Consider the following 27,890-nt stretch of genomic DNA (forward strand, 5'->3'; position numbering starts at 1 on the left):
TGCTAGGTGTTTTTTTTTTTTTTTTTTTTTTTTTGGTAGGTGTTTTTTTTTAAGGAAAAAGTGATAATCCTGATGATTAAAATCTAGAAATCAAAATTTCTTATCTCCTGATACTACCGCCTCTTCATTTGTGCATTTAGCCTAATCAATTGAAATAACATTTTATCTCTACTTTAGCCTGTTCCTTTCTGAATGGCTGCTCATTTACTACTATAGTAGAAGGCTCATAATGTGTGGATTCTTCTAAACAATATAAGATATTTACATTACTGAAATATAGCATAAGAAATAGGATCACTTTGGCATAAAAACATAAATCCACACCAAATGTGGTTCAGTATTGTATTTCGATTTTGTTTTAAATGTTCAATATTTCATAGGATCACTGTTAGCAATTAGAATTTCTGGAGAATAAGAGTACATGTTGTTACAAGTAATTGCTTGACTTCAAAGAAATCCATAAAACAGAATGGATGATGTTCAGTAAAGTCTTGAGCACATATGTGAGAAAAATGGAAGCCCCCATTCCTTGTTGAAGACATCAAAATTCATGTATGGTTTTCTCTGGAACTATGCGACAGAGTAGAGGGCACATTGTCTTCTTAGAAGACAGCTAAAAATGTGTGGGAATTGGAAGAGCGTGTGGCCAGACTTATCCATTGGTGACACCCAGAATGAGATTTAGTGAGAAGGGTCTTAATTTAGAACACATGGAGCTGGGGCCAAGGTAAGCCTAAGTCATGCTCATTTTAAACTGATGATGTTGTTTTCCAAACAGATGAACTCAAAGTATTTTCAGTGTCACTATTTGTGCTGACAAAGTATGACAATATGTTTTAAAAATTTTTTATTGTAGTATGTTTGTTTTACAATGTTGTGTTAGTTTTTGCTCTACAGCATTGTGAATTAGCTGTACATATGTATACATACATCCCCTCTTTTTGGGATTTCTTTCCCATTTAGGTCACCACAGAGCACTGATTTAATATATCTTTTCACAAATGCTTTGATTTTCAGTTTCGCCACAAGAGTGATAATCAGGTGAATAATCGGCAATCTGAAGTGCTCATCGACAGCAAGTAAGAAATACATTCTTTAAGTTACTTTTAAGATTTCTGGTCATCAAGCAGGTCTTGATCATTGGTGACTTTCTCTTTTAGTTGAATATATGTTTCTTCCCCCTTTTAACTTGTTAAAAATTGCAGTGTAAGTCCTTTGTATCTTCATCGCTCTCTTTTATGTTCAGCAAATGCTTGTGCTACCCGCTCAGCTTCTACTTCAAATAAATTTCTTTGGGGTTTCCTTTGTCGAATACAGACATACTATAGTTACTTTTTCATTTCTAGATCTAACCATCTAACACTGTTTGGAACTGGCACACATATGATGTCTTTTATGTAATAGATGTTTAGTAAGTATTTGAATGATTTCATTTGGTAATTTCTGGAAATATTGCTAGAGAGACTTCAACACATATAAAGTATAGTGATAAGAACTTTGTACCAACTTGATGGTTGAGTTTAGGATGGATTATCCACCATAGTACAGATGTTTAATTGCTGTAAAATTCATCCATCAATAAAAAAATATATATGGGAATGGTTCTTGGCCCTGAAACGGCTTAAAATGTGTATTTACACACAAGCAATAGCAAAAACGCCTTCAGAAAACTTTCAAAAAGGTAAAATTTAAACCTTCATTTCATTGTTTCTTAGTCTCTTTGTCCCATTTTTTCTAATAATAACATATGGCAAAGTAAATTTATAACATTGTACTTCAGTCTGGCAATCAGTCATGTCTGCTGATGATTTTGCAGCATTTGGATACTGTGAAGAATGTAGTTTTTAAAGTGAATATCATAAAATGAATTAATCACATGAGATGGAAAAATTCCAAGAAATGGACATCAAGAAGGACTAGGTAGCTTAGACAATAACTGGTAGGATTAAAGTAATCTCTTTCTATAAGTAAAATATTGACTGATTATTTACAGTGCAATGAATACATATAGTTTTCCTTTATTAGATTATTTTAGAAAATGGTGTTAAATGCACAGTGAAGAAAAATGATCTTAATCTAAAACCACAGTTATAGAAACAGAGCCTCTTGAGAGTATGATCCTGGTGTGACATGGATAAGTCATAAAGATGCTTGGAACCATGTGGTTCGTTTCCAGTGTCAGCAGATTGTGAATTGAAAATTGAAACGCCACTATAGCATGGCGTTTAAAAGCCTGGGTTTCGCACTCAGAGAGACTTGAGTTTAGTCCTGACCCTGAGTACTTCTGTGGTGATGAGCAAGTTCTTATGAGGTGGTGACTTTTTGTAAGCTGATGTAGTATATGGCTTTGAGTTGGACTGTTGCCTATCTTGAATTTCTCAAGCCTTGCAGTTCTGACCGGGAATTAGATCTGATAATATGATCTGACTAATTCCCCAAAGAACATTTGATAATCAGTCGCATTACTTTGAATTATCATCTCATATAGAATATGTTAAAAATATATGCAATTACATGATGATTTTGAACTAAAGCCTTCAGTGTATCTTTTAATGAATCTCAAATTACCAGTTAAATTTTGTGACCATATTTGGGCAGTGAAAGATATTGAGGCCTCTACCTGGAGGCCATGGGAGTAATCCAGCAACTTAGATATTCAGAAACTTGATGGTTGCATGTGTCCCACACAATAATCTTTGTCATGATTATTAGAAGTAGCACTGGTCTTACTTGTGCTTTCATTTAGCTGTTTGTCAATTCCTTTTGAGGTAGCATCTCTTTGTAATTTGATATGTGTGACATTTTGAAAAGTACTGTTGCTGATTCTGTACAGTTGAAGGTAGAAGTACACATCCAGAATGGAGTGTTCTTTTTTTCAGAATATTTATTTATTTATTTTTGGCTGCATCAAGTCTTAATTGTGGCATACCAGATCTTAGTTCCCCCACCTGTGATCGAATCCGGGTCCCCTCCATCGGAAGGTGGATTCTTTTTTTTTTTAATTTTTAATTTTTATTTTTTTTCAGTGGATTTTGTCATACATTGATATGAATCTTAACTGCTGGACCATAGGGCAGTCCTGAGAATGGAGTATTCTTTAAGATATGGTTAAAAATCACACTGCATTTTCTATTTTTAAGATTGTCTACTACTGTGAACTCCTTTAGGCCATCTCTGTGGATCATGTTTGTGTCCCTTGAACCTAGCACAGTGGCTGAGTGGCTGTTGAACTTTCAAACTGAGCAGTAACAAGTATTCTTGCTGAGAGGGCAATCTACCAGAGGAGCTTTATCTGTAAAATGTTGCAGAGTCCCTTTACTAGCCAATACCAGTGGCTGGGGTTGTGGTCTTCACAGAATGTACCGTGGCTTTCAAGACTGGCTTTTTACTTTTTGGGACTTGCAAAGTTGGAGACATCAGATGGGCTTAGATTTGAGAAAGCCTATGGAACTTTCATTCCTCCTTTGGAGCTGGTGGTTGTAGAGGATGCTGTGAGGGACGTGTCAGACTACTACTGTGTTGCTGGGCTCACCCTGGGCTGCTGTCTGCATTGCTTCAAAGGACTTGCACTTGCTACTTTCTTCAGAGCACCGCCCTCAGACTACTAGAATCAATGACCAGTTAGTGCAAGAGTAAGAAAAAGCAGTGCCCCTACCTCGAGTTGGATAAGCTCTGAGGTTTAATTTGCACTGCAAGTGCGTGTTGAGATCAGGCTGAAGGTGGGACTTTGCCTGCAGTCATACCCTTGTGTGGCTTCTTCCCCTTCCACGTGCTTCTCATCTTCATTACCATTTTCTCTCAGACGTGCTTTCCTAATAAATTCTTTGTGTATGAATCCTCATCTCAGGATCTGCTTTCAGGGAAGTTGACTTAAGAGTAGTTAATGCATGCATAATCCCATGGCAGTGTTAACAGAAAATATTAGGAAAGTGCTTTGGTGTCTATCTTAGGCACCTGTGGGTCATGACACAGGGTTAAAGTAAAAAGCCTGTAGAGAATCACAGGTATCTGGATGTCACTGGAGATGAGTATCACACTGGGCTGGGTACTGCTAGGCACCTGTGGCTTCCCTTTGTGCTTCTGGCAGAAGGCTTGAACTTGAGGTTCATGCTAGGGCATGGGAGGCATCATTGACTTGTCCTGGAGGGAGGGGAGGCATGGTCAGTCTTGGGGAGGAGATCCCTGAGAGGAAGGGGGTGTGATGAAAGCACAGTCAGAAAACATGGTCTATGTAAGTGATTGCTATGTGATTTGGGGCAATTAACTTTCCTTCTGGCCTTCAGGTATCCCTTTTGCTGCTCTCAGAAGTGAGGAAGGTGGGCATTTACATTCAGATTCAACACATACTTAATCAACAACTCCCATGTGTGGGCTCCATGCTTCCACATTTAATCCTGATAAAACCCCAAGGTGTGGTGACAGTGCTTCTTTTTAGAGATGCTGAGGCTAAGGCCTAGAAAGGGAGTGACTTGTCCATTCCAATTCCATGGCAAGTAAGAGCCTAAATTAGACTTCTAACGACTCACAACATGATGTGTAAATGTAGACTTTGTGGTCTGATCACATCTTCTCTATTTATTTTGCATCTGAAGGGCTTTGCATATAATTATAGAAATATAAACATAATAATATAAACTATATATAAAATAGAGATGATGTAATCAGACCACAAAGCCTATATTTTTACATTATGTCATGAGTGATTAGAAGTCTAGTTTACGTATATGTATATACATATGGTTTCATGGGCTTCTCTGGTGGCTCAGATGGTAAAGAATCTGCCTGCAATGCAGGATACCTCGGTTTGATCCCTGGGTTGGGAAGATCCTCTGTAGAAGGGAATGGCAATCCACTCCAGTATTCTTGCCTGGAGAATGCCACAGACAGAGGAGCCTGGCGGGCTACAGTCCATGAGGTCTCAAAGAGTTGGACACGACTGAGCGACTAACACACACAATATATATAGTTTATCTAAATATAATATGTATGTGAATAAGCATATATATCCTTACTTTTAGTGCCTGGAGCATTTCTTCTCTACATTCTTAGCATGGGGCAAGCTAATGAACAGTATTAACCTAAGCCACACAATAATTAGGGAGACAAGATTCTTTCTTTATAAACTTCCTTTTCAATTTCATGTTTTTGATTTTGTTACTTATGTTCCTTTCCAGTCAGGACCAATCTTCTGCATCTGTAGTTTGTTATAATATGTGAAAATGCTTAAGAAATAGATATTGAATTAACCTTTGAGAAAATCTTGTGGCGACTTTAGTGTTAAAACTAGGCAGGAGTGAATGATTCCATGTTGTAGAAATTGCTGTCTGATGTATGGGAAGTAAATGTTCTCTTCCAGGCTATGAATGCCGTCTGCTGACTCTACCTCTTGAAATACATATCAGGAGACACTCAGTGTTTCTCATGAGGGTTCCTCAGGGCATGCTAACATCCTGGGCCAGTTGCCACCATAGAAACACCCAGGCTGTGTGAACCAGTCTGAAGGTTTCCACAGAGGTCATTCCATCTAGCACTGCTCAGCCTGGGCTGTGTGTTGTATCTGTGCCCCACCCAGTCCCAGAGCAAGTAAACGAGTGGCTTGCAAGGGAGGCCTTGGTGTTTTGTTTTGTTTTGTTTTCAAGTTTCCACGGTGATTCTACTATGCAGACACGATCAAGAAACTCTAGGCAAGGCCAATTTTTAATCCAAACTTCTATATCTATGCCTATATCTCTCAAATTGTAAAAGACATCCAAGTGAAAGAATTTCATTGATTTTTTAAAATGATAGTATAACTTTTTATGAAAGTGAAAGTGTTATTCGTTCAGTTGTGTCTGACTTTTTGTAACCCCATGAACTGTAGCCCACCAGGCTCCTTTGTCCATGGAATTCCCCAGGCAAGAATACTGGAGTGGGTTGCCATTCCCTTCTCCAGGGGATCTTCCTGACCCAGGGATCAAGCCTGGGTCTCCTGCATTGCAGGCGGATTCTTTACTATCTGAGCCTCACAAAAGAATAACTCTGTAATGCTGATTTACATTTTCTTGTAGTAAGGCTCACAGTTTTAGTCAAACATATGGCCAATCAATGATTATACTCTACTAGCTTTTCTTTCAGAAATTTAAATTTTCCTCATTTTCATCTTTTCTTTCTTTCCTGTTACATGTATTGTCTTCAGCGCTGAATTGTTTCTTGACTTTCATGTATTTATGCAGCTTCCAGTTTTTGTCCTGTCCCATCAACATTTCTAGTCGTATGGGTTTGGGACAAGGAAAGGAGTATGGAAGTCTGCTATCCAGTTTGATAGCCACTAGCCTCATGGGCTCCTGGGCACTTGAAATGAGGCTGGTTCAAATTCAGATGTGTTGTTAAGTACATTGTGTATGCCAGATTTCAATGACTTAGTACCAAAAAGAGAATGTAACACATATCATTAATAATTTGTTTTAAATTACTTTTTGAAGTTATATTTTGTATACACTGGGTTAAATATAACATTAAAATTAATTTACCTTCTGAAAAACTTTTTTGAATGTGGCTACTAGAAAATTTAAGATTACCTTTGTGGCCCACATTTGTGGTTGGCATTCTATTTCTATTGGGTGGCACTGCTCTTGGTTAAGATGAGAAAACAGCAAAGAAGAAAATGATCTTTTCCATGATACCTTCTGGGCTCTCAACTCAGGATTCTCTCTTTTTGCTTTGGCTGGCTGTTGGCCTGGTGGTTTGTGTTACTATGAACAAATTGAGTCAGTGTTACTTTTTCTTAGTATTTGTTACTTACCTAGCATCTTCTGAACTTACACTTCTGCACTAGGACAATCTGAGCTGGCCCTGCCTCCTTCAGGTGGGACGCTTCCCTGACTCCTCTAGATATCAGTTTGTTCTTGCCCATCAACTTTTTATGTAACACATTCCACTTTTTATTTTCCTGAGCTTTGGCACACTTGGCTTAAATCTCCCAAGCTCTTTCATGGAATTCCTCCTGTCAATCTTCTTCAATCATTTTTCATTTGAAACTGAGTATTTATAGGGAAAGACAAGGGCTTTCTGTACTGCAGAGTATTGTCTTCCCTCTTCAAGGCTGATATTCCTAGATATGCTGCATAATTATGAAAACAAATGTATTAATTCAGTAGGAGTAAATTTTCTCCTTGTTTAATCAAATTTTCTAGTTTGATATCTCCCATTGGATATTAGAAGAGAAAATTTCCTTCCTTTTTCTTTCGTTTAGTATTTTTTCCTGTTATAAAAATAGCATATGTTTATGAAGAGAAATTTGGGAGGTAGAAAAAAGTAGATGGGAGAAAATAACATTCATGCTTCCACTATCCAAAAGTAATTATTGTTACTATTTTCCTATGTTTCCTTTCTGTTTTTTTCTTCTATCTCAAGATTTTTCATAATTGTGTATATATGTGTGTTTTTACTCTTGTTTTTACTTCATACCATGTCATTACCATTTTCCAAATCTCTATTTTTAATATGTAATTTTTAAGGGTTGCATTTTTAAAAATTTATTTTTAATTGGGAAAACATTACAATGTTTTGTTGGTTTCAGCCATATAGCAACACAAGTCAGCCATAATTATATATGTACCACCTCCCTGTTGAGCCTCTCTAAGTGTTGCATTTTTAAAGACTGTATTCCTTTGAATTCATATCTTATAACTTACATAACCATTTCCTCACTGCTTGATATTTACTCTGTTTTTAATTTTAAAGTATAGTTTCTTGATCTTTCTAAATTGATAGTTACCCTTTTCCATAAGACTGGGTTTTGTGATGTATTTACCAAATCCACCTAGAATGGTTACCCTGAACCTGTTATTTCCTATATTAAGTAATTGAAACTTGAAGGATTATTACTCAGTCCACTGATAGTAACTTTTGTCAGAGTATCCCGGGTTTAAGTGTGAGCAGGACCAGGTTGGGTATGTTGACCAAAGTGTGGGAGGTTTCAGTTCTACCACACATGGGAGTTTCCTGAAACAAGGGTTTCCTGTCAGACCACCGCCATCAAATTTCAAGTTTATCTTTTCTTAATCACAGTGCAACATGAAAAAAAGCTCCAGAATATTCTGCTTTTAAAAATGTGTTAGTGACATATGTAAGTCCCCAAACATCAATAATTTGAAACGGTTTGAATATAAGTTTTATATTGCAATTATGAGCTATATGGTACTCATATGCCTCAGTTTTGGTTTGCAGAGTTCCGTGAGGAAATTTGGGTAGTGATTCAGAAGGCTAGCAGATCCTTTAGGCAGCTAGGAAGGAACTCTTCCCATATTTGTACTGCCAGCTTAGAGGTATGTAGACCTATGGTCTGGAGAAGGAAATGGCAACCTTCTCCATTATTCTTGCCTAGAGAATCCAGTGGACAGAAGAGCCTGTTGGGTTGCTGTCCATAGGGTCGCACAGAGTTGGACAGGACTGAAGCGACTTAGCATGTATGCATGCATTGGAGAAGGAAATGGCAACCCACTGCAGTGTTCTTGCCTGGAGAACCCCAGGGACAGAGGAGCCTCGTGGGGTGCCATCTGTGGGGTTGCACAGAGTTGGACACGACTGAAGCGACTTAGTAGTAGCAGCAGCAGACCTTTGGTGAAAAGATCTATCATTTGCTGTTGAATTCTTGGCAATAACTGACTCAGGAGGAGGTAATTCACGTATGTCATCATCCTTTGTTGGATTATGATCCAAAATGTCAGTCTTGGGTAAGAGCGGATTATTATTTCTTATTAAATATGCTCTTTTTGCCCTTGAGCTTCCTAAACAAAAACTAACTGAGGTCATTGAACTTAATGAATCTGAAGCTGATGCATATTTAGTGTGTCTGTGTGCTGCTTGTAATTGGGTGAGTGGGAACATGCAAGGTTCTGGAATTCTATTCATTTCATGGGAGAATGGATGAACTCTGCATTGAGTTATCTTTTCTTCACCAGGGCCCATGGGTTTGCAACCACAGTGGAAACTTCTGTGTTGAACACAAGACAGAGCACCGAGTTTCAGTGTTTTTAAAACCCTCGAGCCCACTGTAGATAATTCATGTTATGATGGTACTACAGGGTCTACGGGACAGCTATTCAGGGTCTATATGAATAGCTCTGCATATTTGAAAGGAAAATTTGAGGTGAAAAATATTGATTCTTCTGTTTTTAAAACTATGTTAATAAAACACACTATTATGGGCTTAAATGACAATGAATTAAAAAACAAGCTAGTGGGAGCAGTCTCAGTGCTTTTTGAACTCAGTGGAAATGGTTTAAAATTGATTTAATTTTAGATCACACTGCTAACTCAGAGTAAAAGAATAGTTTCAAGGAGTTTCACCCTCAAATTAATTTCAGTTTAACTCTTAGACTGGTCATTTCATGGGCAATTCTACATGTCAGTTTTGCAGATGGACTATACTGATTTTTGTATGTAAGCTGTGACATTGTAGTTCTTATAAATGATTTTTCCATTGTAATCAATTATTATATTGAATGAATACAATTTTTTAAGTGTTGAATTTCTAAATGGTGACTATTTACCTAAATGAGGTACATCTTGAAATAACAGTAAATTATAGCACTTTCAAAACTCTGCACATGGGCTTTTTTTCAGAGGCCTCTCCTAATTGCTTTTTAAAGTTTATATAACCCAGATGTTAGCCACTTTTTTTCCCTCTTAAAACTCCCTTGAAGAACCCCCTGCTCCTGTAGATGAAAACATTAGAGAACAAGGTAAAGTTGAATGAAGACTTTGGGGCGGGGGTGTATAAACGAGGAAGTTTATTTCTCAAATTCCATAGCAAACAATGTGAAATTGCATTTTAACATTTTTCGTCCTGAGTTCTCTTTCTTGGCTGTTGGCCTGTATCATTTCTCCTTGCCCCATCCAATGCTCAGTATAGCTGACTCCAGTCTCCTTCTCTCAGTTCTGGGGCTTCTCATATTTATCTCCCTTTTATTACTCAAACTAGTTTGGTTCTTTGTTGGCTCTGAACACAAACTCTGTTGCAGCTGCTCACAAAATATCAGGCTCTTCTGTAGCTAGTACCCACTTTATCTGAGATGACAATGGAAGCTAAAAATAGACCACATTCTATGTAACATTTAAAACTTGCTTCTCTTTTTAAAAAAATAGGTTTATGCATCACTTCTCTGTTGTCATGAGGAGAGATCTAGAATTTCTTTTGAAAAAACAAACATAAATCTAAACCACAAAGGTCTTGGAAATGTCAGAACATTAATTTTAATAATGTAAAGCCTTCTTAAGATAAAATCTGAAAGCCAAAAGAGATCATGTTATAGTAAGTAAATTTGGCTTCAGTCAGAGCCCACTGGTTTGTCTAAACCAAACCCAGGAAAAATTTTGACAGCATTTGTTGATTAACTGTGTACATTTCTACCACAAGGGCATTTTGCTTTAAATCTTCTGAGATTAATCTCAATGTGTTCACTTCTCCCATGCATTTTAGATTGATATATTATCTGTCTTTTGTGGATAGAAAATGAAGACAACTTAAAAAGAGTATAAAGAGAGGATAGATATTTCTCTTGATTCCACTATCCAGATCAGCGTTAACTGCAATGAACTTGTGAAGGCATTTTATTGCTCCCTTTTCTCTTACATCTGAGTATCTTTGTTTTCTCCTCTTCTTTTCTCTTTCTATTCCACATACTATCTATTTAAAACATAATTGCGATCATACTATACCTTATTGTCATGGCTTGAATGGTGCTCCCCTCACCCCAAAAGCTAGATCCACTGGAAACTGTGTATGTGATCTTATTTGGATAAAGAGTCTTTGCCTGTATAATTAAGTTAAGAATCTTGAGATGAGATCATCCTGGTAGTCCAATCACAAGTGTATAAGAGAAGAGCAGGGAAGAAGATAGACAGAAAGATAAGGTGAAGATGGAGGCCGAGATTGGAGCTGTAGAGCCCCAAATCAAGGATGCCTGAGGCTGTTGGGAGCTGGGGGAGAGGCACGGAACACATCCTTTCTCTAGAGCCTGTAGGGAGAGCAGCATTGTGCATGCACCTTGATTTTGGACTTCTAGCCTGTAGAACTGTGAGAGAGTAACAATTTACTGTTTTAAGACCCACTTTGTGGTCCACTGTTATAGTGGACTTAGGAAACAAATGCTCACTGTTTTTTAGCTTTTAATCAGAGGTTGTATGCTCTTTATTTGTTCATTTTTTCTTTTCACTGAGGCATTTATTAAACCCTACTGTGTGTCAGGCAGAATGCTATGTGCTGGGGATGCAGAGTTAAATAAAAGATAATTTCTGCCCCCAATAAAATACATTCATACATATACTGTATGTAATAGGTTTATCTCTAGAATTGCTAGGATACACTTACATTTCATTGTTTTTACTCACAGGTAAGTTGAGTGAGCAAAACAACTCATCTCTTTAGGAGTGTGCAGCTTTCTAAATTTTTTGTCAGTATACAGACAAACTGATGCCAAGTGACAGAAAACCTCAGTAGGACTTGGGAGCCTGGGTAGAAATGGGGCCTTAAAGCTGTAATTCAGGGGACATTAAACCACCTTTAAATTTGAACAGTATTCTCAAAAACCAAGATCTACTTCCTTATTCCACATTAGGAATCCACATTAGGAATTTAAAAAATTCTTTCTTGATTTTTGGCAAGGAATAGATTTATAATAGTGACAGGAAAAAGAGAGGTCAGTGTGAATAGAAGTAAGAATAATAATCTCTAAATTAGAATTAAAGACTCAAAAGCATCTGAGAATTTGAGGGCTGTAAGAGGGATATTGTCAGCAACCCATGAAAAGAAAAACTCTGACTGTGGCATTGTGGACTAGTTCCTAATGGTAAGGAAGAAAGAGAAGTGTAATTAATTAAGATTGTGATGCTGAACATTTCAGAAGGAATTGACTCGGATGATGGGGAAAGAATAGTTTTTAAAGATGTGAAAGAAATTGTTAGCATTTTAAATGAAGAATGTATGTGTGAAAAGTGTACTTTCTCTAAGCTTTAGAAAAGAAAGTGAAAGAAAGTGAAGTCGCTCAGTCATGTCCAACTCTTTGAGACCCCATGGACTGTAGCCCGCCAGGCTCCTCTGTCCATGGGATTTTCCAGGCAAGAGTACTGGAGTGAGGTGCCATTTCCTTCTCTAGGAGATCTTCCCAACCCAGGGATTGAACCCGGGTCTCCTGCATTGCAGGCAGACACTTTATCCTCTGAGCCACCAGGGAAGCCCAAGCTTTAGAAAAGTACACATTAATTCAAAATAAATATTGGGTTTTAAACTTGACTAATTTCCAGTGTTAAGCCCAGTATGGGGGTGTTCCAGGGGTAAAGAAGAAAAGTAAAGCATTGAGAAATGGAGAGATTAGAGAGGGCTTCATGAAGGAGAATGCATAGACTACAGTGAAGATTGAAGGGGACTGTGTTGGCAACAGGAGATGTTTCATTTGGATCTAATTTTCTCTGTGTGTCAATCAACACACTCCTGGGCCTCATCAGAGATAAGTAGACATTTTACAGGAGCCTTGAGAGTAGTGGCAGGAATTCATGTTTACTACTCACCTATCTATCATTAAACCTACATTTATGTAACACCTCTGTACCAGCCACTATGCTAACACTAGGGATACAGGGATTATTAAGAACCATGTTCTTTCCCTAGAGTCCAGAGGAAGAGGTGGACAAACAGACTATTATTTTACAGCAATAGGTGCCATGATAAAAAGAAGCATGATGTGCTCTGGGAGAATATACATTATTTTTGAGTCGCTAAGTTGTATCCAACTCTGCAACCCCATGAAGTGCAGCATGCCATGGTTGCTTCCCTGTCCTTCACTTTCCCAAGTTTGCTTAAACTCATGTCCATTGAGTTGGTGATGCCATCCAGCTGTCTCATCTTTGGTCACCCCCTTCTCCTCCCGCCCTCAATCTTTCCAAAAATCAGTTTTTTTTCCAATGGACCAGCTCTTGGCATCAGGTGGCCAAAGTATTGACCACTTCAGCATCAGTCCTTCCAGTGAATATTCAGGGTTGATTTCCTTTCGCTTTGACTGGTTTGATCTCCTTGCTCTCTAAGGGACTCTCAGGAGTCTTCTCCAGCACGACAGTTTGAAAGCATCAATTCTTTGGCACTCACTCTTGTTTATGGTCCAACTCTCACATCTGTACACAACTACCGGAAAAACCATAACTTTGACTATACAGACCTTTGTTGGCAAAGTGATGTCTCTGCTTCATAATATTCTGTGTAGGTTCATCATAGCTTTTCTTCTAAGGAACAAGTGTCTTTTAAAATCACAGTCTACAGTGATTTTGGAGTCCAAGAAAGTAAAATCTTTTCATATCTGTTTCCCTGTTTCCATATCTGTTTGCCCTGAAGTGATAAGGCCAGATGCCATGATCTTAGTTTTTTGAATGTTGAGTTTTCAGCCAGCTTTTTCACTCTTCTCTTTCACCTTCATCAGGAGGCTCTTTAGTTCCTCTTTGCTTTCTGCCATTAGTGTGGTGTCATCTGCATATTTGAGGTTGTTGATATTTCTCCCAGCAGTCTTATTCTAGGTTGTGATTCATCTAGCCTGGTATTTCACCTGATGTGGTCTGCATAAGCAGGATGACAGCCTTATTATACTCCTTTTCCAATTTGGAACCAATCCATTGTTCTGTGTCTGGTTCTAACTATTGCTTCTTGATCTGCATACAGGTTTCTCAGGAGACAGGTAAAGTGGTCGGTTATTTCCATCCCTTTAAGAATTTTCCACATTTTGTTGTGATCCACACAGTCAAAGTCTTTAGCATAGTCAATGAAGCAGAAGTAGATGTTTTTCTGAAATTCTTTTGCTTTTTTGATGATCCAGCGGATGTTGGCAATTTGATCTTTTGTTCCTCTGCCTTTTCTAAATCCAGCTTGAACATCTGAACATTCTCGGTTCATGTACTATTGAAGCCTAGTTTGAAAGATTTTGAGCCTTTCGTTGTTAGCAACTGAAATGAGTGCAGTTATATGGTAGTTTGAATATTCTTTGGCATTGCCCAGTATTCTTTGGGATTGGAATGAAAATTGACCTTTTCCAGTCCTGTGGCCATTGCTGAGTTTTCCAAATTTGTTGCCATATTGAGTGCAGCACCGAAAGTGCCTGAAGAACTATGGGTGGAGGTTTGTAACATCGTACAGGAGGTGATGACGAAAACCATCCCAACCCTCTTACACTGTTGGTGGGAATGCAAACTAGTACAGCCACTATGGAGAACAATGTGGAGATTCCTTAAAAAACTGGAAATAGAACTGCCATATCACCCAGCAATCCCACTCCTGGGCATACACACCGAGGAAACGAGATCTGAAAGAGACATGTTCATTGCAGCACTGTTTATAATAGCCAGTACGTGGAAGCAACCTAAATGCCCATCAGCAGACGAATGGATAAGAAAGCTGTGGTACATATACACAATGGAATATTACTCAGCCATTAAAAAGAATTCATTTGAATCAGTTCTAATGAGATGGATGAAACTGGAGCCCATTATACAGAGTTTAGTAAGCCAGAAAGATAAAGACCAATACAGTACACTAACACATATATGTGGAATTTAAAAAGATGGAAATGATAACCCTATATGCAAAACAGAAAAAGAGACACAGATGTACAGAACAGACTTTTAGACTCTGGGAGAAGGCGAGGGTAGGATGTTCTGAGAGAACAGCATTGAAACAAGTATACTATCAAGGGTGAAACAGATCACCAGCCCAGGCTGGATGCATAAGACAAGTGCTCAGGGCTGGTGCACTGGGAAGACCCAGAGGGATGGGATGGAGAGGGAGGCAGGAGGGGGGATCAGGATGGGGAACACATGTAAATCCATGGGTGATTCATGTCAATGTATGGCAAAAACTACTACAATATTGTAAAGTAATTAGCCTCCAACTAATAAAAATAAATGGAAAAAAAATAGGGTAATTAAAATAAAAAAAAGAAGGTAAAATGGTTATCTGAGGAGGTCTTACAAGAAGCTGAGAAAAGAAGATAAGTGAAAGACAAAGGAGAAAAGGAAAGACATAGTCAGCTGAATGCAGAGTTCTAAAGAATATTGAGGAGAGATAAGAAAGACTTCTTAAGTGAACAATGCAAAGTAATAGAGGAAAACAATAGAATGGAAATGATTAGAGATCATCCAGAAAATTAGAGATACCAAGGGAACATTTCATGCAAAGATCAGTTCAGTATCAGTTCAGTCGCTCAGTCATGTTAGACTCTGCGACCCCATGGACTCAGCATGCTAGGTTTCCCTGTCCATTACTAGCGCCTGGAGCTTACTCAAACTCATGTCCATCGAGTTGGTGATGCCATCCAACCACCTCATCCTCTGTTGTCCCCTTCTCCTCCCACCTTCAATCTTGCCCAGCATCAGAGTCTTTTCCAATGAGTCAGCTCTTTGCATGAGGTTGCCAAAGTATTGGAGTTTCAGTTTCACCATCAGTCCTTCCAGTGAATAGTCAGGACTGATTTCCTTTAGGATGGACTGGTTGAATCTCCTTGCATTCCAAGAGGCTCTCAAGAGTCTTCTCTAACACCATAGTTCAAAAGCATAAATTCTTCTGCACTCAACTTTCTTTATAGTCTAACTCTCAGATCTGTACATGACTATGGGAAAAATAATAGCTTTGACTAGATGGACCTTTGTTGGAAAAGTAATGTCTCTGCTTTTTAATATGCTGTCTATGTTGGTCATAACTTCTTTTCCAAGGAGCAAGTGTCTTTTAATTTCATGGCTGCAGTCACCATCTGCAGTGATTTTGGACCCCAAGAAAATAGTCTGTCACTGTTTCCATTGTTTCCCCATCTGTTTGCCATGAATTGATGGGACTGGATGTCATGATCTTTGTTTTTTGAATTTTGAGTTTTAAGCCAGCTTTTTCACTCTCCTGTTTTACTTTCATCAAGAGCCTCTTTAGTTCTTCACTTTCTGTCATCAGGGTGGTGTCATCTGCATATCTGAGATTATTGATATTTCTTGCAGCAATCTTGATTCCAGCTTGTGCTTCAACCCTCCCAGCGTTTCTCATTATGTACTCTGCATATAAATTAAATAAGCAAGGTGACAATATATAGCTTTGACATACTCCTTTCCCGATTTGGAATCAGTCTGTTGTTCCATGTCCAGTTCTAACTGTTGCTTCTTGACCTGCATACAGATTTATCATCAGGCACGTCAGCTGGTCTGGTATTCCTGTCTTGTTCAGAATTTTCCACAGTTTGTTATGATCCACACAGTCAAATGCTTTGGCATAATCAATAAAATTGAAGTAGATGTTTTTCTGGAACTCTCTTGTGCTTTTTCGATGATCCAACAGATGTTTGCAATTTGATCTTTGGTTCCTCTGACGTTTCAAAATTCATGTTGAACATCTGGAAGTTAACGGTTCACGTACTGTTGAAGCCTGACTTGGAGAATTTTAAGCATTTCTTTGCTAGCCTGTGCAATGAATGCAATTGTGCGGTATTTTGAACATTCTTTGGCGTTGCCTTTCTTTGGGATTGGAGTGGAAACTGACCTTTTCCAGTCCTCTGGTCACTGCTGAGTTTCCCAGATTTGCTAGCATATCGAATGCAGCACTTTCACAGCATCATCTTTTAGGATTTGAAATATCTCAACTGGAATTCCATCACTTCCACTAGCTTTGTTTGTAGTGATGCTTCCTAAGGCCCACTTGACTTTGCATTCTAGGATGTCTGGCTTCAGGTAAGTGATCACACAATCATGGTTATCTAGGTCACGAAGATCTTTTTTGTATAGTTCTTCTGTCACAAAGCAGGTCAAAGGCTAATAGAGTTTTGCCAAGAGAACACACTGGTCATAGCAAATACCCTCTTCCAACAACACAAGACTCTACACATGGACATCACCAGATGGTCAGTACCGAAATCAGATTGATTATATTCTTTGCAGCCAAAGATGGAGAAGCTCTGTACAGTCAGCAAAAACAAGACCAGGAACTGACTGTGGCACAGATCATGAGCTCCTTTTTGCCAAATTCAGACTTAAATTGAAAGTTGGGAAACCACTAGACCATTCAGGAATGACCTAAATCAAATCCCTTATGATTATACAGTGGAAGTGAGAAATAGATTCAAGGGATTAGATCTCATAGACAGAGTGCCTGAAGAACTATGCACGGAGGTTCATGACGTTGTACAGGAGGCAGGGATCAAGAGCATCCCCAAGAAAAAGAAATGCAAAAAGGCAAAATGGTTGTCTGAGGAGGCCTTACAAATAGCTGAGAAAAGAAGAGAAGCTAAAGGCAAAGGAGAAAAGGAAAAACATACTCATTTGAATGCAGAGTTCCAAAGAATAGCAAGGAGATATAAAAAAGCCTTCCTCAGTGATCAGTGTGAAGAAATAGAGGAAAAATAACAGAATGGGAAAGACTAGAGATCTCTTCAAGAAAATTAGAGATACCAAGGAACATTTTATACAAAGATGCACACAATAAAGGACAGAAATGGTATGGACCTAACAGAAGCAGAAGATATTAAGAAGAGGTGGCAAGAAGACAGAAGAATTGTACAAAAAGTTCTTAGTGACCTGGATAATCATGATGGTGTGGTCACTCATTGCCAGACATCCTGGCGTGTGAAATCAAGTGGGCCTTAGGAAGCATTACTACAAACAAAGCTAGTGGAGGTGATGAAATTCCAACCGAGCTATTTAAAATCCTAAAAGATGATGTTGAGAAAGTGTTGCACTCAGTATGCCAGTAAATTTGGAAAACTCAGCAATGGCCACAGAACTGGAGAACACACATGGGAGGATCTTTACCCAAGTTTTGGAAGGCTAGTAGCAGAGATACCATTGTCTCAGGATAAATCTTGGAAAAATTGTCTTCTAACAAAGATCATCCATTGGAGAGTTAATTGAATGAGGGGAGGGATGAGAGGGTAGGGAGACAGTAGAGAATTAGGGAAGGGTCCAGGTCATGAAGGGCCTACCAGGTGGCTAAGTGGTAAAGAGCCTGCCTGCCAATGTAGGAGATGTAAGAGATGTGAATTTGATCCCTGGGTTGGGAAGATACCCTGGAGGAGGAAATGGCAACCCATTCCAGTATTCTTGCCTGGAAAATCCCATGCGCAGTGGCGCCTGGCAGACTGCAGTCCATACGTTTGCAAAGAGTCAGACACAACTGACTGAACGGCTGAGCATGTACAGGTTTAAAGGTGACTAACACCTGGAGCTTGAGAACATGCTGGATGAAAAATACAGATAGATGAATTAGCATGAATCCATTCTCTCATGTTTGAAACGTGGTCCATCTGTGACTGTCATTGTCATGTATAGACATCTCATCATAGAAGTATTGAATGACACAGGAGTGTGGTTATTAGGTGACACCAGCCCACCAGTCTAGTGTCAGGAAGCTGATGTCTTATTTCTGCCTTGTCACTAATTTGCTGTGTGACTAAGGACCAAGGACTTCAATTTTCTCATCTATAAAACAAGAGAGTGGATATCAGTGATTTAAAAACTTTTTCCAACCAGCAGATCCCTTTCAAATGAAATCTTATATAGAAGTCCAGTGTATAGAATATATACAAGTATAACTGGGGTCCTCAGCTGCCGTCTTACTCTCTGTGGTGGCCCCTGAGGGGCCAGCACAAACATTTCTGGACATATATAGTACTTCTCTCAGTGAGATCTGAGGACTGCTTTTACCAGACCTCCTGAATCAAAATCTCTGAGTCTGGGAGAGGACTCTGTTAGCACCTTATGGGATTCTTATGCATGTTGAAGTTTGAGTACCATTGGGTCAGACAGTCAAGGTCCTTTCCAGCCCTTAGGACTAAGGCTCTGTGATCCTCTTCACCTTTGTGGTGATGGTGAAGATCTTAAAAGTGAAGTCAGTATAAAAAGACTTAACACAAAATGGGAGACTGGAAATGTAAGGATGAATATAATGGGAATAAATATGATGATGGGAGAGGAAAGTTAGGTATGAGAGTAAGTTACAGAATATATTAGGGAAAGAAGAAAGGGATTTTAGCCATAGCATCTTCCAACAATGAGAATATTGTATTCCAAATGGGAGAAAGTGTAGCATGAAGTGTCAGAAAACAGTTCAGAGCATGATGTTCCCAGGGTTAATGCCTTGACCAGACGCTTCCAAATCCTGCTTGTCTCTATCACAGCACATAGTGTCATGATGGTCTTCTTACATTTGATGTATTTGTATTTTTGATGCTTATTACATCAGTTACTGTTAGGTACCAGAAATTGAGTGAACCCCAATAGACATGGTCTCTCCAACCATAAAGACAGTATCTAGTGGGAAGGGTGGACTTAATAAAATACAGTGGTGGTGGTTTAGTTGCTAAGTCGTGTGTGACCCTTGGACCCCATGGACTGTAGCCTGCCAGGCTCCTCTGTCCATGGGATTCTCCAGGTAAGAATACTGGAGTGGATTGCCATTTCCTTCTCCAGGGGATCTTCCCAATCCAGGAATCGAACCCGGGTCTCCTGAATTGCAGGCAGATTCTTTACTGACTGAGCTATGAGGGAATCCTTATCTAAGACCACCTCCTCTCCCCTGAAAGAGGAGAGGCTGCCTGAAATCATGGACAGTACCAAACCCTATATATGCTATGTTTTTTCCCACACATACATAATTATGACAAAGTTTTAAAACTAGCACAGTAAGAAAATGTCTGAATTGCCAGCATCACTATTCCCATGCTTAGGAACCATTATTAAGTAAAGTAAGGATTACTTGAACGCAAGCACTGCAATGCTGTGACAGTGATCTGATAACCTAGGTGGCTACTAAGTGACTAACGGGTGGGATACACTGAACAAAGGCCTGGTTGATGTCCCAGATAGGATGGAGCAGGACAGAGCAAGATTTCTTCATGCTACTCAGAACAGTGCACGATTTAAAACTTATGAATTTTTTCAGAAATTTTCCATTTGATGTTTTCTGACTGTGGCTGGCTGCAAGTAACTAAAACTGCAGAAACTAAAACCACAGATAAGGGAGAACCACTTCAGTCACGCTAAGTGGTGTGTAATTATGAGCCAAGGCGGGTGCTGCTGAGGAAATGTATGACTCTGAAGAATGGGTTTTTTTGGGTGTGTGGGGCAGGGGAAGTGACAGACGTATGGAAGTTTAGAAAAGGGCTCTTTGCAAAAGTAGTAAATTTAAGCTGAGAGCTTATGACAACTAGGAATTAATTAGATGAGGGGTGGGGTGATGGGATAAGGAGGAGAATTACAGACAGAGGGAGCAGCATGTACAAAGGCCCTGTGGTGGAAAGGAGGATGTGATCATGGCAGACGCGCAAAGGGCAAGACTGAGAGAAAAGCAGTGTAAAGCGAGGCTGGAAAAATGGTCCAAAGTCAGAGCCTGAAGGGCCTTGAAGACCACATTGAGAGTTTGAGTGTTTTCCTAAAAACAGAGAGAATATGTGGAAGGATTTGCTTTTGGAAAAGTGCATGTTTGTTGCATGGAGGAAAAGTCAGTGGAAGGGGGTCATGATAGATGTGGGAGAGGAGAGTTGTCCTGCTCTGCTTGTTTGTCATGTCATTTTAAGTTACTGGAGGCTGAGACAGTCTCTGTATTTGCATCACCTGACTAAGCAGCATCCTGCATGGAGTTGAGACTCAATAATTATGTGATGATCCAACCAGTCCATCCTAAAGGGGATCAGTCCTGGGTGTTCATTGGAAGGACTGATGCTGAAGCTGAAACTCCAATACTTTGGCCACCTCATGTGAAGAGTTGACTCATTGGAAAAGACCCTAATGCTGAGAAGGATTGGGGGCTGGAGGAGGAGGGGACGACAGAGGATGAGATGGCTGGATGGCATCACTGACTCGATGGGCATGGGTTTGGGTAGACTCCGGGAGTTGGTGATGGACAGGGAGGCCTGGCATGCTGCAGTTCATGGGGTTGCAAAGAGTTGGACACGACTGAGCGGCTGAACTGAACTGAATTATGTGATGGATGAACTAAATGCGTTTAAATTAAACAGCTCACTTTGAGGCAAGATCAGACTATCTTTTTAGTATTCCCTATCCTTCTTCTTCCCTGCAACTAATATGGGAAAGTGGGGTATCCACATGTTGCATATTCTGTGCACATCATTGTCTGCTGTCATCGCCCCTGGAGAATGGTGTCTGCGTGGGGTCATTGGATGTCAGACCAGTCTTTAACCCGAACGCCTCGTGTTATTTGGAGTCTCCCTGGTGTTGCTGCACTTTAAGGTGCCTGAGACTGTGCTTGACATTAAGGAAAGGGAGAGGCTTTGGTCCATCTGGGCTTCATTTCTGAATTAGCAGAGCTCCAGGAAGCATTTGAAGCAGTGCTTACTGTTTGCTTCTCAGCTGTCCCCAGGTTGCAGCATGTCAGAAAAACAAAAATGGGGGCTCCCTGGCCGCTCTCAACACTGGGGATGAGGGTGTGGAGATGGGTTTCCTTGTGTCTGCATCTGATGTTGCCCTCCAGCAGGACTTTGTGAATTGCCTGCTAATGAATCCTGTTAACCCAGTTTGCCTCGTCTGGTTACCTTGCCCTTTTCCAGACATTTGCATTCAGGCACACTTTCCCCCTTCACACTGCTAAATTTAAGGCTTCATTTTCAAATCAAATATTCATCTGGCTGGCTGCCTGATAAATCACATGTGGAGAGCTGAGAGACCCAGGCAGGGAACTGTGCCCTTGCTTCTGGAGAGCAGGTCTGGATACCATATGAACTGTAAATCATTTTAAAATGTAGAAAAGTAAAGCTTTCTGCCAAAAGGGGAAAGCTGAGGGTTTTTTTTTCCTCTTTCTAGACTCAGTTATTAGATATGTGTTGAAAGTTACTGACCTCTACCATATAGTCTGTTTACTGTCTCTATCAGCAGGGCCCGGAGCATCCAAACTTAATCCCCTTGAGGCTGCAGCTCTGCCAACGCTTGCTTTATTAGAAGTAGGTTTGGGGGTCACAGCTATGGAAGTTATTAGGTCCATGGCTTTACTGGAGATTTGCCTCCTTTCACTTACTATTTTCTTCTGAAACTTGGGTACTAAAAATAGATTATTATTATTTTTTTAAAATAATAGAACCTAATTTTCTTGTAAGAGCAAGAAAAAGAATAAATGGAAAAAGGGACCTGTCTTCTTCTATTTGCTCCCCCTCAGGTAACTAACATGCTACAACATCACTTCCCACTTGGAGAAGTACTGCTCAGCATCTGTCCTATTTTCTGTTGGGCTTTCTCTTTTTCACTTGACACTTCATTATAGAAAGTAATTCCATAAGACCTTTGCTTTTTTTTTTTTTTTACCTTTGACCTTAATTCTTTTGGGTGCCAAGGCACAGAGATGCCGTCACTCCTTCTTATATGTAGACTATCAGTGAGGACCTTTTATTGTGTTTTGGTGAATCACTTCAGAGTTTTCTTTTTTTCTTCACTCCAAATTTTGTCCTTTCTTTGTATCTCTTTGCTCACTCTTCTTCTAGGAGTAAAGAAGAATCAAGACTGGAATTGAGATACAAAGAATGATAAGAAAACAATATTCAATGTAGGCCTTTTAAAGTAGAGAACATTTTTGAATACTAGATGTCTAAAAAGGTAGAAATTGTAATAGCATATGCAAATTAGTGCAAAGTATCATAGCATAAGTACTTCGAATTGGCATGCAAATTTGTTCATGCCAATTTGGGATGAAGTTTCAAATCTGGTACTGATAATGTCGAACTAATTTTAGTCCTACTGAAATGATACCTAATTATTGACCATCATCCCTAGCGTAAAAATCTCCCAATTAACCAAGTCGACAACATAGTTCCCAGCAGTGGCTCTTATGATTAGGAAAGAAGTTCAGAAGAGAAAAGATTGTTATTTACATACTTGCCTATGTATTGTTGTCCAGTTGCTGAGTCATGTCTGACTCTTTGCGACCCCATTGACTGTAGCCCATCAAGCTCCTCTGTTCATGGGATTTCCCAGGCAAGAATACTGGAGTGGGTTGCCATTTCCTTCTCCAGAGAATCTTCCTGACCCAAGGATTGAACCTGTGTCTCCTGTATTGGCAGGCAGATTCTTTACCACTTAGCCACCTGGGAAGTCAGATATATATTAGCAGATTACAAATAAAACCATAAAGCCCGAAACCCCCTGATAGCTAGAAAGTATAGAGGGCCCAGGGAGTGTGAGACCAGCGTGTCATTGCTCTGATGCAGAAAAACTTTATCCAAGAGCTGGGTGGAGCATACAGTGTAGAATATTTTCCAGAAAGTAATTCACAGGGCAACTTTCTGGTGGAACGTTTTCATCTTCTTAATAGAGAAACTGGAGTCTACTCTGGACAAAAAAAAAAAAAGGATCATCTAGGTAGATCCAGGGATCAGAGAATTTTAGAGACTTTGATATTTGAGGAATGCCAGAGAGAAATAAAGGGATAGTATTATAAGGCCTTTCCCACCCCTCTTGCCTCTAAAATATGAGAAATGAAACTACTATTTAATATTCCAACCCTCAACCCAAAGTCTTTAGCTGTTCCAGGGTTGTCCAGAGTTGTGGTCCATGGAGTAATGGATGGGGCAGTGCATGTATTAGGTATACACCTTCACCAGAAGCTGGGTTTAGCTAGGCCTCCAGGTTCCAGGAAGAGTGGATTAGTTTGGGAGTTCAGGTTATTGTCCTAGGTCGTGGCATGGGAGAATGTTGAAGTTCCTGCTTACACCTAACACTATTGGCCTGGATAGGGCTCAATAAGAGAGACAGTCAGTCCTATTGGGACCACTTGAATTATTATTCCAGCACTATTAAAACCAGACATGTAGCTATTCTGAGCCAAAGAGAAATGTTTAAGTCTGTCTTAGGTCCCTAAGTTTTAAATATCTTCAGTGTGCCAGAGATGATTAACATGCCATTTCTAGTTTCATGAATTCTCATTTTGTGGGGAGAGAGAGAAACAAGTAGGTAATTTCAGTATAATGTGGACGATGATGGGGATTTTCATGAACTGTCATAGAAACACTGAAGACAGGGTACTTAGCCCAGGCTAGAGGTCAGAGAGACTTCCTGGAAGAGGTGAATCTTTAACTAAAATTAATCAATTCAAAATATAATAACACAGAAAAATCAAAATTTCTACTTTTTGGAGTAAAGTATTATTCCTTGTATTTTTTGTTTTTTTGTATATATGCAAAAAAGCCCATGCAATAGCTTTGTATTTTACTTTTTTATTTTGATATGACTCATTTATGTCATTAAAAATTATTTGAAAACTTTTTTTAGTAGTTAAATAATAGATATGCTATAATTGATCATTCTCCTATTAGGAAATTAACTTGTTTCTAGGATTTTGTTTGAGTATATAATTCTAGGAGGAGCATTTTTGAAATTTTTCATATGTATCTTTATTTCTTTAGGTTATATTTCTTTCTTTTCTTTTTTTTTTAAACTTTTATTTTGCACTTTGGTGTAGCTGGTTAACAATCTTATGATAGTTTCAGGTGAATAGTGAAGGGACTTAGCCATACATATCCATGTACCCATTCTCCCCCACATTCCCCTCCCATCCAGGTTGTCTGTATTTCCTGTCCAAGCTGTATTTCTAGGGAATCTAGACTTTGTCCTTTTTAAAGGGTCTTAATAATGTTGTAAAATTGCTTTCTAGGAAGTTTGTGCTTATTTATCCTCCCATTTTAACAAAGTGGTTTTTCTACAATACCATCAGAACTTTGAGTATTATCATTTTGAAAATCTAGGCCAATTGCATAAATTGTTTTGCATAACAGATGCACAACAGATGTCTTGTTGTTTTAAAAATATGTTGTTTTCCAGAAAGTGAAGGTGATTATATTTTCAAATATTTATTAACTGTATCATTTCTCTTTTTAGTGATTTGTCTAATTCTCTTCATTGTCATTTGTTGGTCTACAGTATTTTTTTGAGTTCTGTTTGCGAATAAATTTTAGATTTTGTCTTGTAGTGAATTTTCCAGTGGGAAACAATGATATCCCTACATGGTGTAGAGAGATATTGTTTTAGAGTCTCTGCTAGTGTAGTGTGCGTGTATAGTTTCTCTAAGCAGGATTGGGTTGTGCTAAGCCAAATATATTCCTGACAGTTTTCTTTCTACAAAACGATTCAGATCACAACACATTTCTGCTAAAAACTCCTTGGCACCTCCCTACTCTGTCCTTACCATCAAAGTACTTACTCCGTCAAGCTTCCAGCTAGTCTTTCCAACTATCTATAATCACATAGACCTACTTGCCTTACTTCAGCCTGCAAAGCTATGCTTTCCTTTCTTCCTTTTTCATCCATTAGGGCTCAACTCCTGTGTTAACCATCTCTGGAAAACCCTTCAGCATCTATTTCAGGCAGGTAGAACTATCCGCATCCTCTTTTTATTCCTATAGCATGTACTTGTCACCAAGCTAGAGTTAAGCACAGCACTTTACAGTCCATTTTAGGCTTCCCCTTTGACTGGCAGCCTCTTCAGGGTATATTCACAGTGCTTCTCTACTGCCTGACATGTAGTAGGTGTTCAATATTTGCCCAATTCAGCAGAATCCACATACTTTTTCAGTTGGCAACATGCATTCATGATATAGGTCATAGTGAAGAAATTGGAAATGTAAAGCTATGAAAGAAGTTGGCATCCCTGTGGGATGTACCACTTGCCTTATAGCTGTGAAGAAATGTAACTCAGAAGTACACACTTTGAGGAAAGTGAATAACATTTGTATTTTCTAAACTGTTACCCTTTGCCCTGCAAGGATTCATTCTGTTTACTCTTTCTGCACCTTGTGCTTTTCTCTACTAGATTTTTAGGGCCTTCCCACAGACAGTTGTAGCCATATGGAACTATTATTCACTGCAACCCTAGAGCTAAATGTGTTAAGCACACAGTATGAGTAACTATGTAAGTAACTAATCCATTCAAATATTCAAACAACTAATATTTATTGAGCCCCTTATATATGCCAGGCACTGTTTTACCTGCTAGGGATGTAGAAATGAGCAGAACAGACAAATCCTTGTCCTAAGAAGTGAACTACATAGTGGGGAAGATGGACAATAAACAAAATATTAATAAGTAATATGGTTTCAGGTTGTTATAAATGCAACTAAGAAAACAAAATAGAATAATAAGATAGTAGTAGGATGAGAGATTGGGTAGATGATTTTAAATACTATGGCCAAACAGGCCCATGAAAAGATGCTCAACATCTCTTATCATCAGGGAAATGCAAAGCAAAACCACAGTGAGAAATCACCTCTCACCTGTCAGAAGGCTATCGCCAAAAAAAAAAAAACAACCACAAATAAAAAATGTTGGCAAGGATGTAGAGAAAAGAGAACCCTCCTACACCAATGGTGGGAATATAAACTGTAGCATCAGCCACTGTGGAAACAGTATGAGGATTTCTCAAAAAACTAAAAATAGAACTATGTATGACCCAGCAATTCTACACCTGGGTATATAGTCAAAAAACCCTCTGAAAAACACTAATTTGAAAAGATACATGCACCCCAATGTTCACAGCATTATTGTTTACAATTGCCAAGATATGGAAACAATCTTAAGTGTCCATCAATAGATGAATGAAGAAGGAAGATGTGATGTGTGTGTGTGTGTGTGTGTGTATGTATGTGTGTGTGTACACACAGTGGAATACTCAGCCATAAAAAAGAAGAAAATTTTGCCATTACACAACATGATTGGACTTGGAGGGCATTATGCTAGGTGAAATATAGACAGAGAAAGACAAACACTTTATGATGTTACTTATATGTAGAATCTAAAAAATACAACAGAATAGTGAATAAAACAAAGCCAGACTCACAGGTAGAACAAATTAGTAGTAACCAGTGAAGAGAGGGGAGAGGAGGCAATAAAGGGGCAAGGGATTAAAAAAAGGGGGGTTATTATGGGATTATATGAAATCATGTGTGTGGAGCTTTTGAAAATTATAAAACACTATAGAATTTAAAGAATTTTCATTCAATTAAAAAGATAAAAGGGATCCTTTAAATCTGGAAACCAAATAAACAAGGTGACCAAAGAAGTTCTCTTATGGAGATGTGATTTGATTTGAGAGGGAGCCAGCCATGCCAAGATCTGGGTAAAAACAGCAAGTATAAAGGCCCCAAAGTGTCAGTGAACTTAACAGTAAGAGGTCTACTCTAGCTAGGGTATTGTGATAAAGGGGAGTTCTGAGGGGTTTCCAAGAGCCAGTTCTTATAGATCATGTTGGAAAATTCCAATTTTATACTAAATGTGATGCGAAGCTAGTTTTAAGCAGGAGAATTGCATGATAGACAAGAATACTTATCTGGTTGGTGTGTGGATAGTGGACAGCAGAGAAGGGCAAGTGTAGAATGGTAGTGACAAATTGTGAGTTTTCTACTGTTGTACAGATGATGATGGTGCCATCATCAGTTCGTGGTAGTAGTATAGAAAATAAGTGAAATATTTCTTATTATGGATTTTTAAACACATGAAGATAGAACAGTACAGTGAACTCTTTTTTATATATTACCCAGCTGCAGCCATCATCAATTTTCTGCTATTTTTGTATCCATTCTCACTTTTTATTATCTGGAATATTTTATTAATAAAAGTAAACCCTATGTGTCATACCACGTTGTCAGTAAATACTACTTTAGTGTTTCTCTTGAACAGATAAGGGCTTATAATATATTTTGTCAAAATACCATAACTACACTTAATGAAATAGCAGTACTCATTTAACATTATCTAATACCCACACTTTGAGATGTATTTTGAAGTTAGAGTCAGTAGAAGTGCTGCCATATGGAGGTGTGTGAAGAGAGAAAGTAGGAGGAGTTTTCTTGGGTGAGGTCCAAGACAGGAAAAACTGGGAAAGAAGCATGTTATTGTGACATTGATT

The 27,890-nt window shown here is 38.9% G+C and overlaps 1 protein-coding gene across 4 annotated transcripts in view; it reads left to right on the forward strand.

Annotated features, from left to right (window-relative positions):
• ATP8B4 (ATPase phospholipid transporting 8B4 (putative)) overlaps positions 1–27,890 on the forward strand; it is a 261,581-nt gene that overhangs the window by 75,661 nt on the left and 158,030 nt on the right. For all 4 annotated transcript variants that reach the window (XM_065941225.1, XM_065941224.1, XM_065941227.1 and 1 more), the window contains exon 6: positions 1,018–1,079. In XM_065941225.1, coding sequence (XP_065797297.1) covers positions 1,018–1,079 — 62 coding nt within the window. The remainder of the gene's footprint in view (positions 1–1,017; positions 1,080–27,890) is intronic.

Source organism: Muntiacus reevesi, chromosome 7, assembly GCF_963930625.1.
Source record: "Muntiacus reevesi chromosome 7, mMunRee1.1, whole genome shotgun sequence".
Taxonomy (NCBI): Eukaryota; Metazoa; Chordata; class Mammalia; order Artiodactyla; family Cervidae; genus Muntiacus; species Muntiacus reevesi.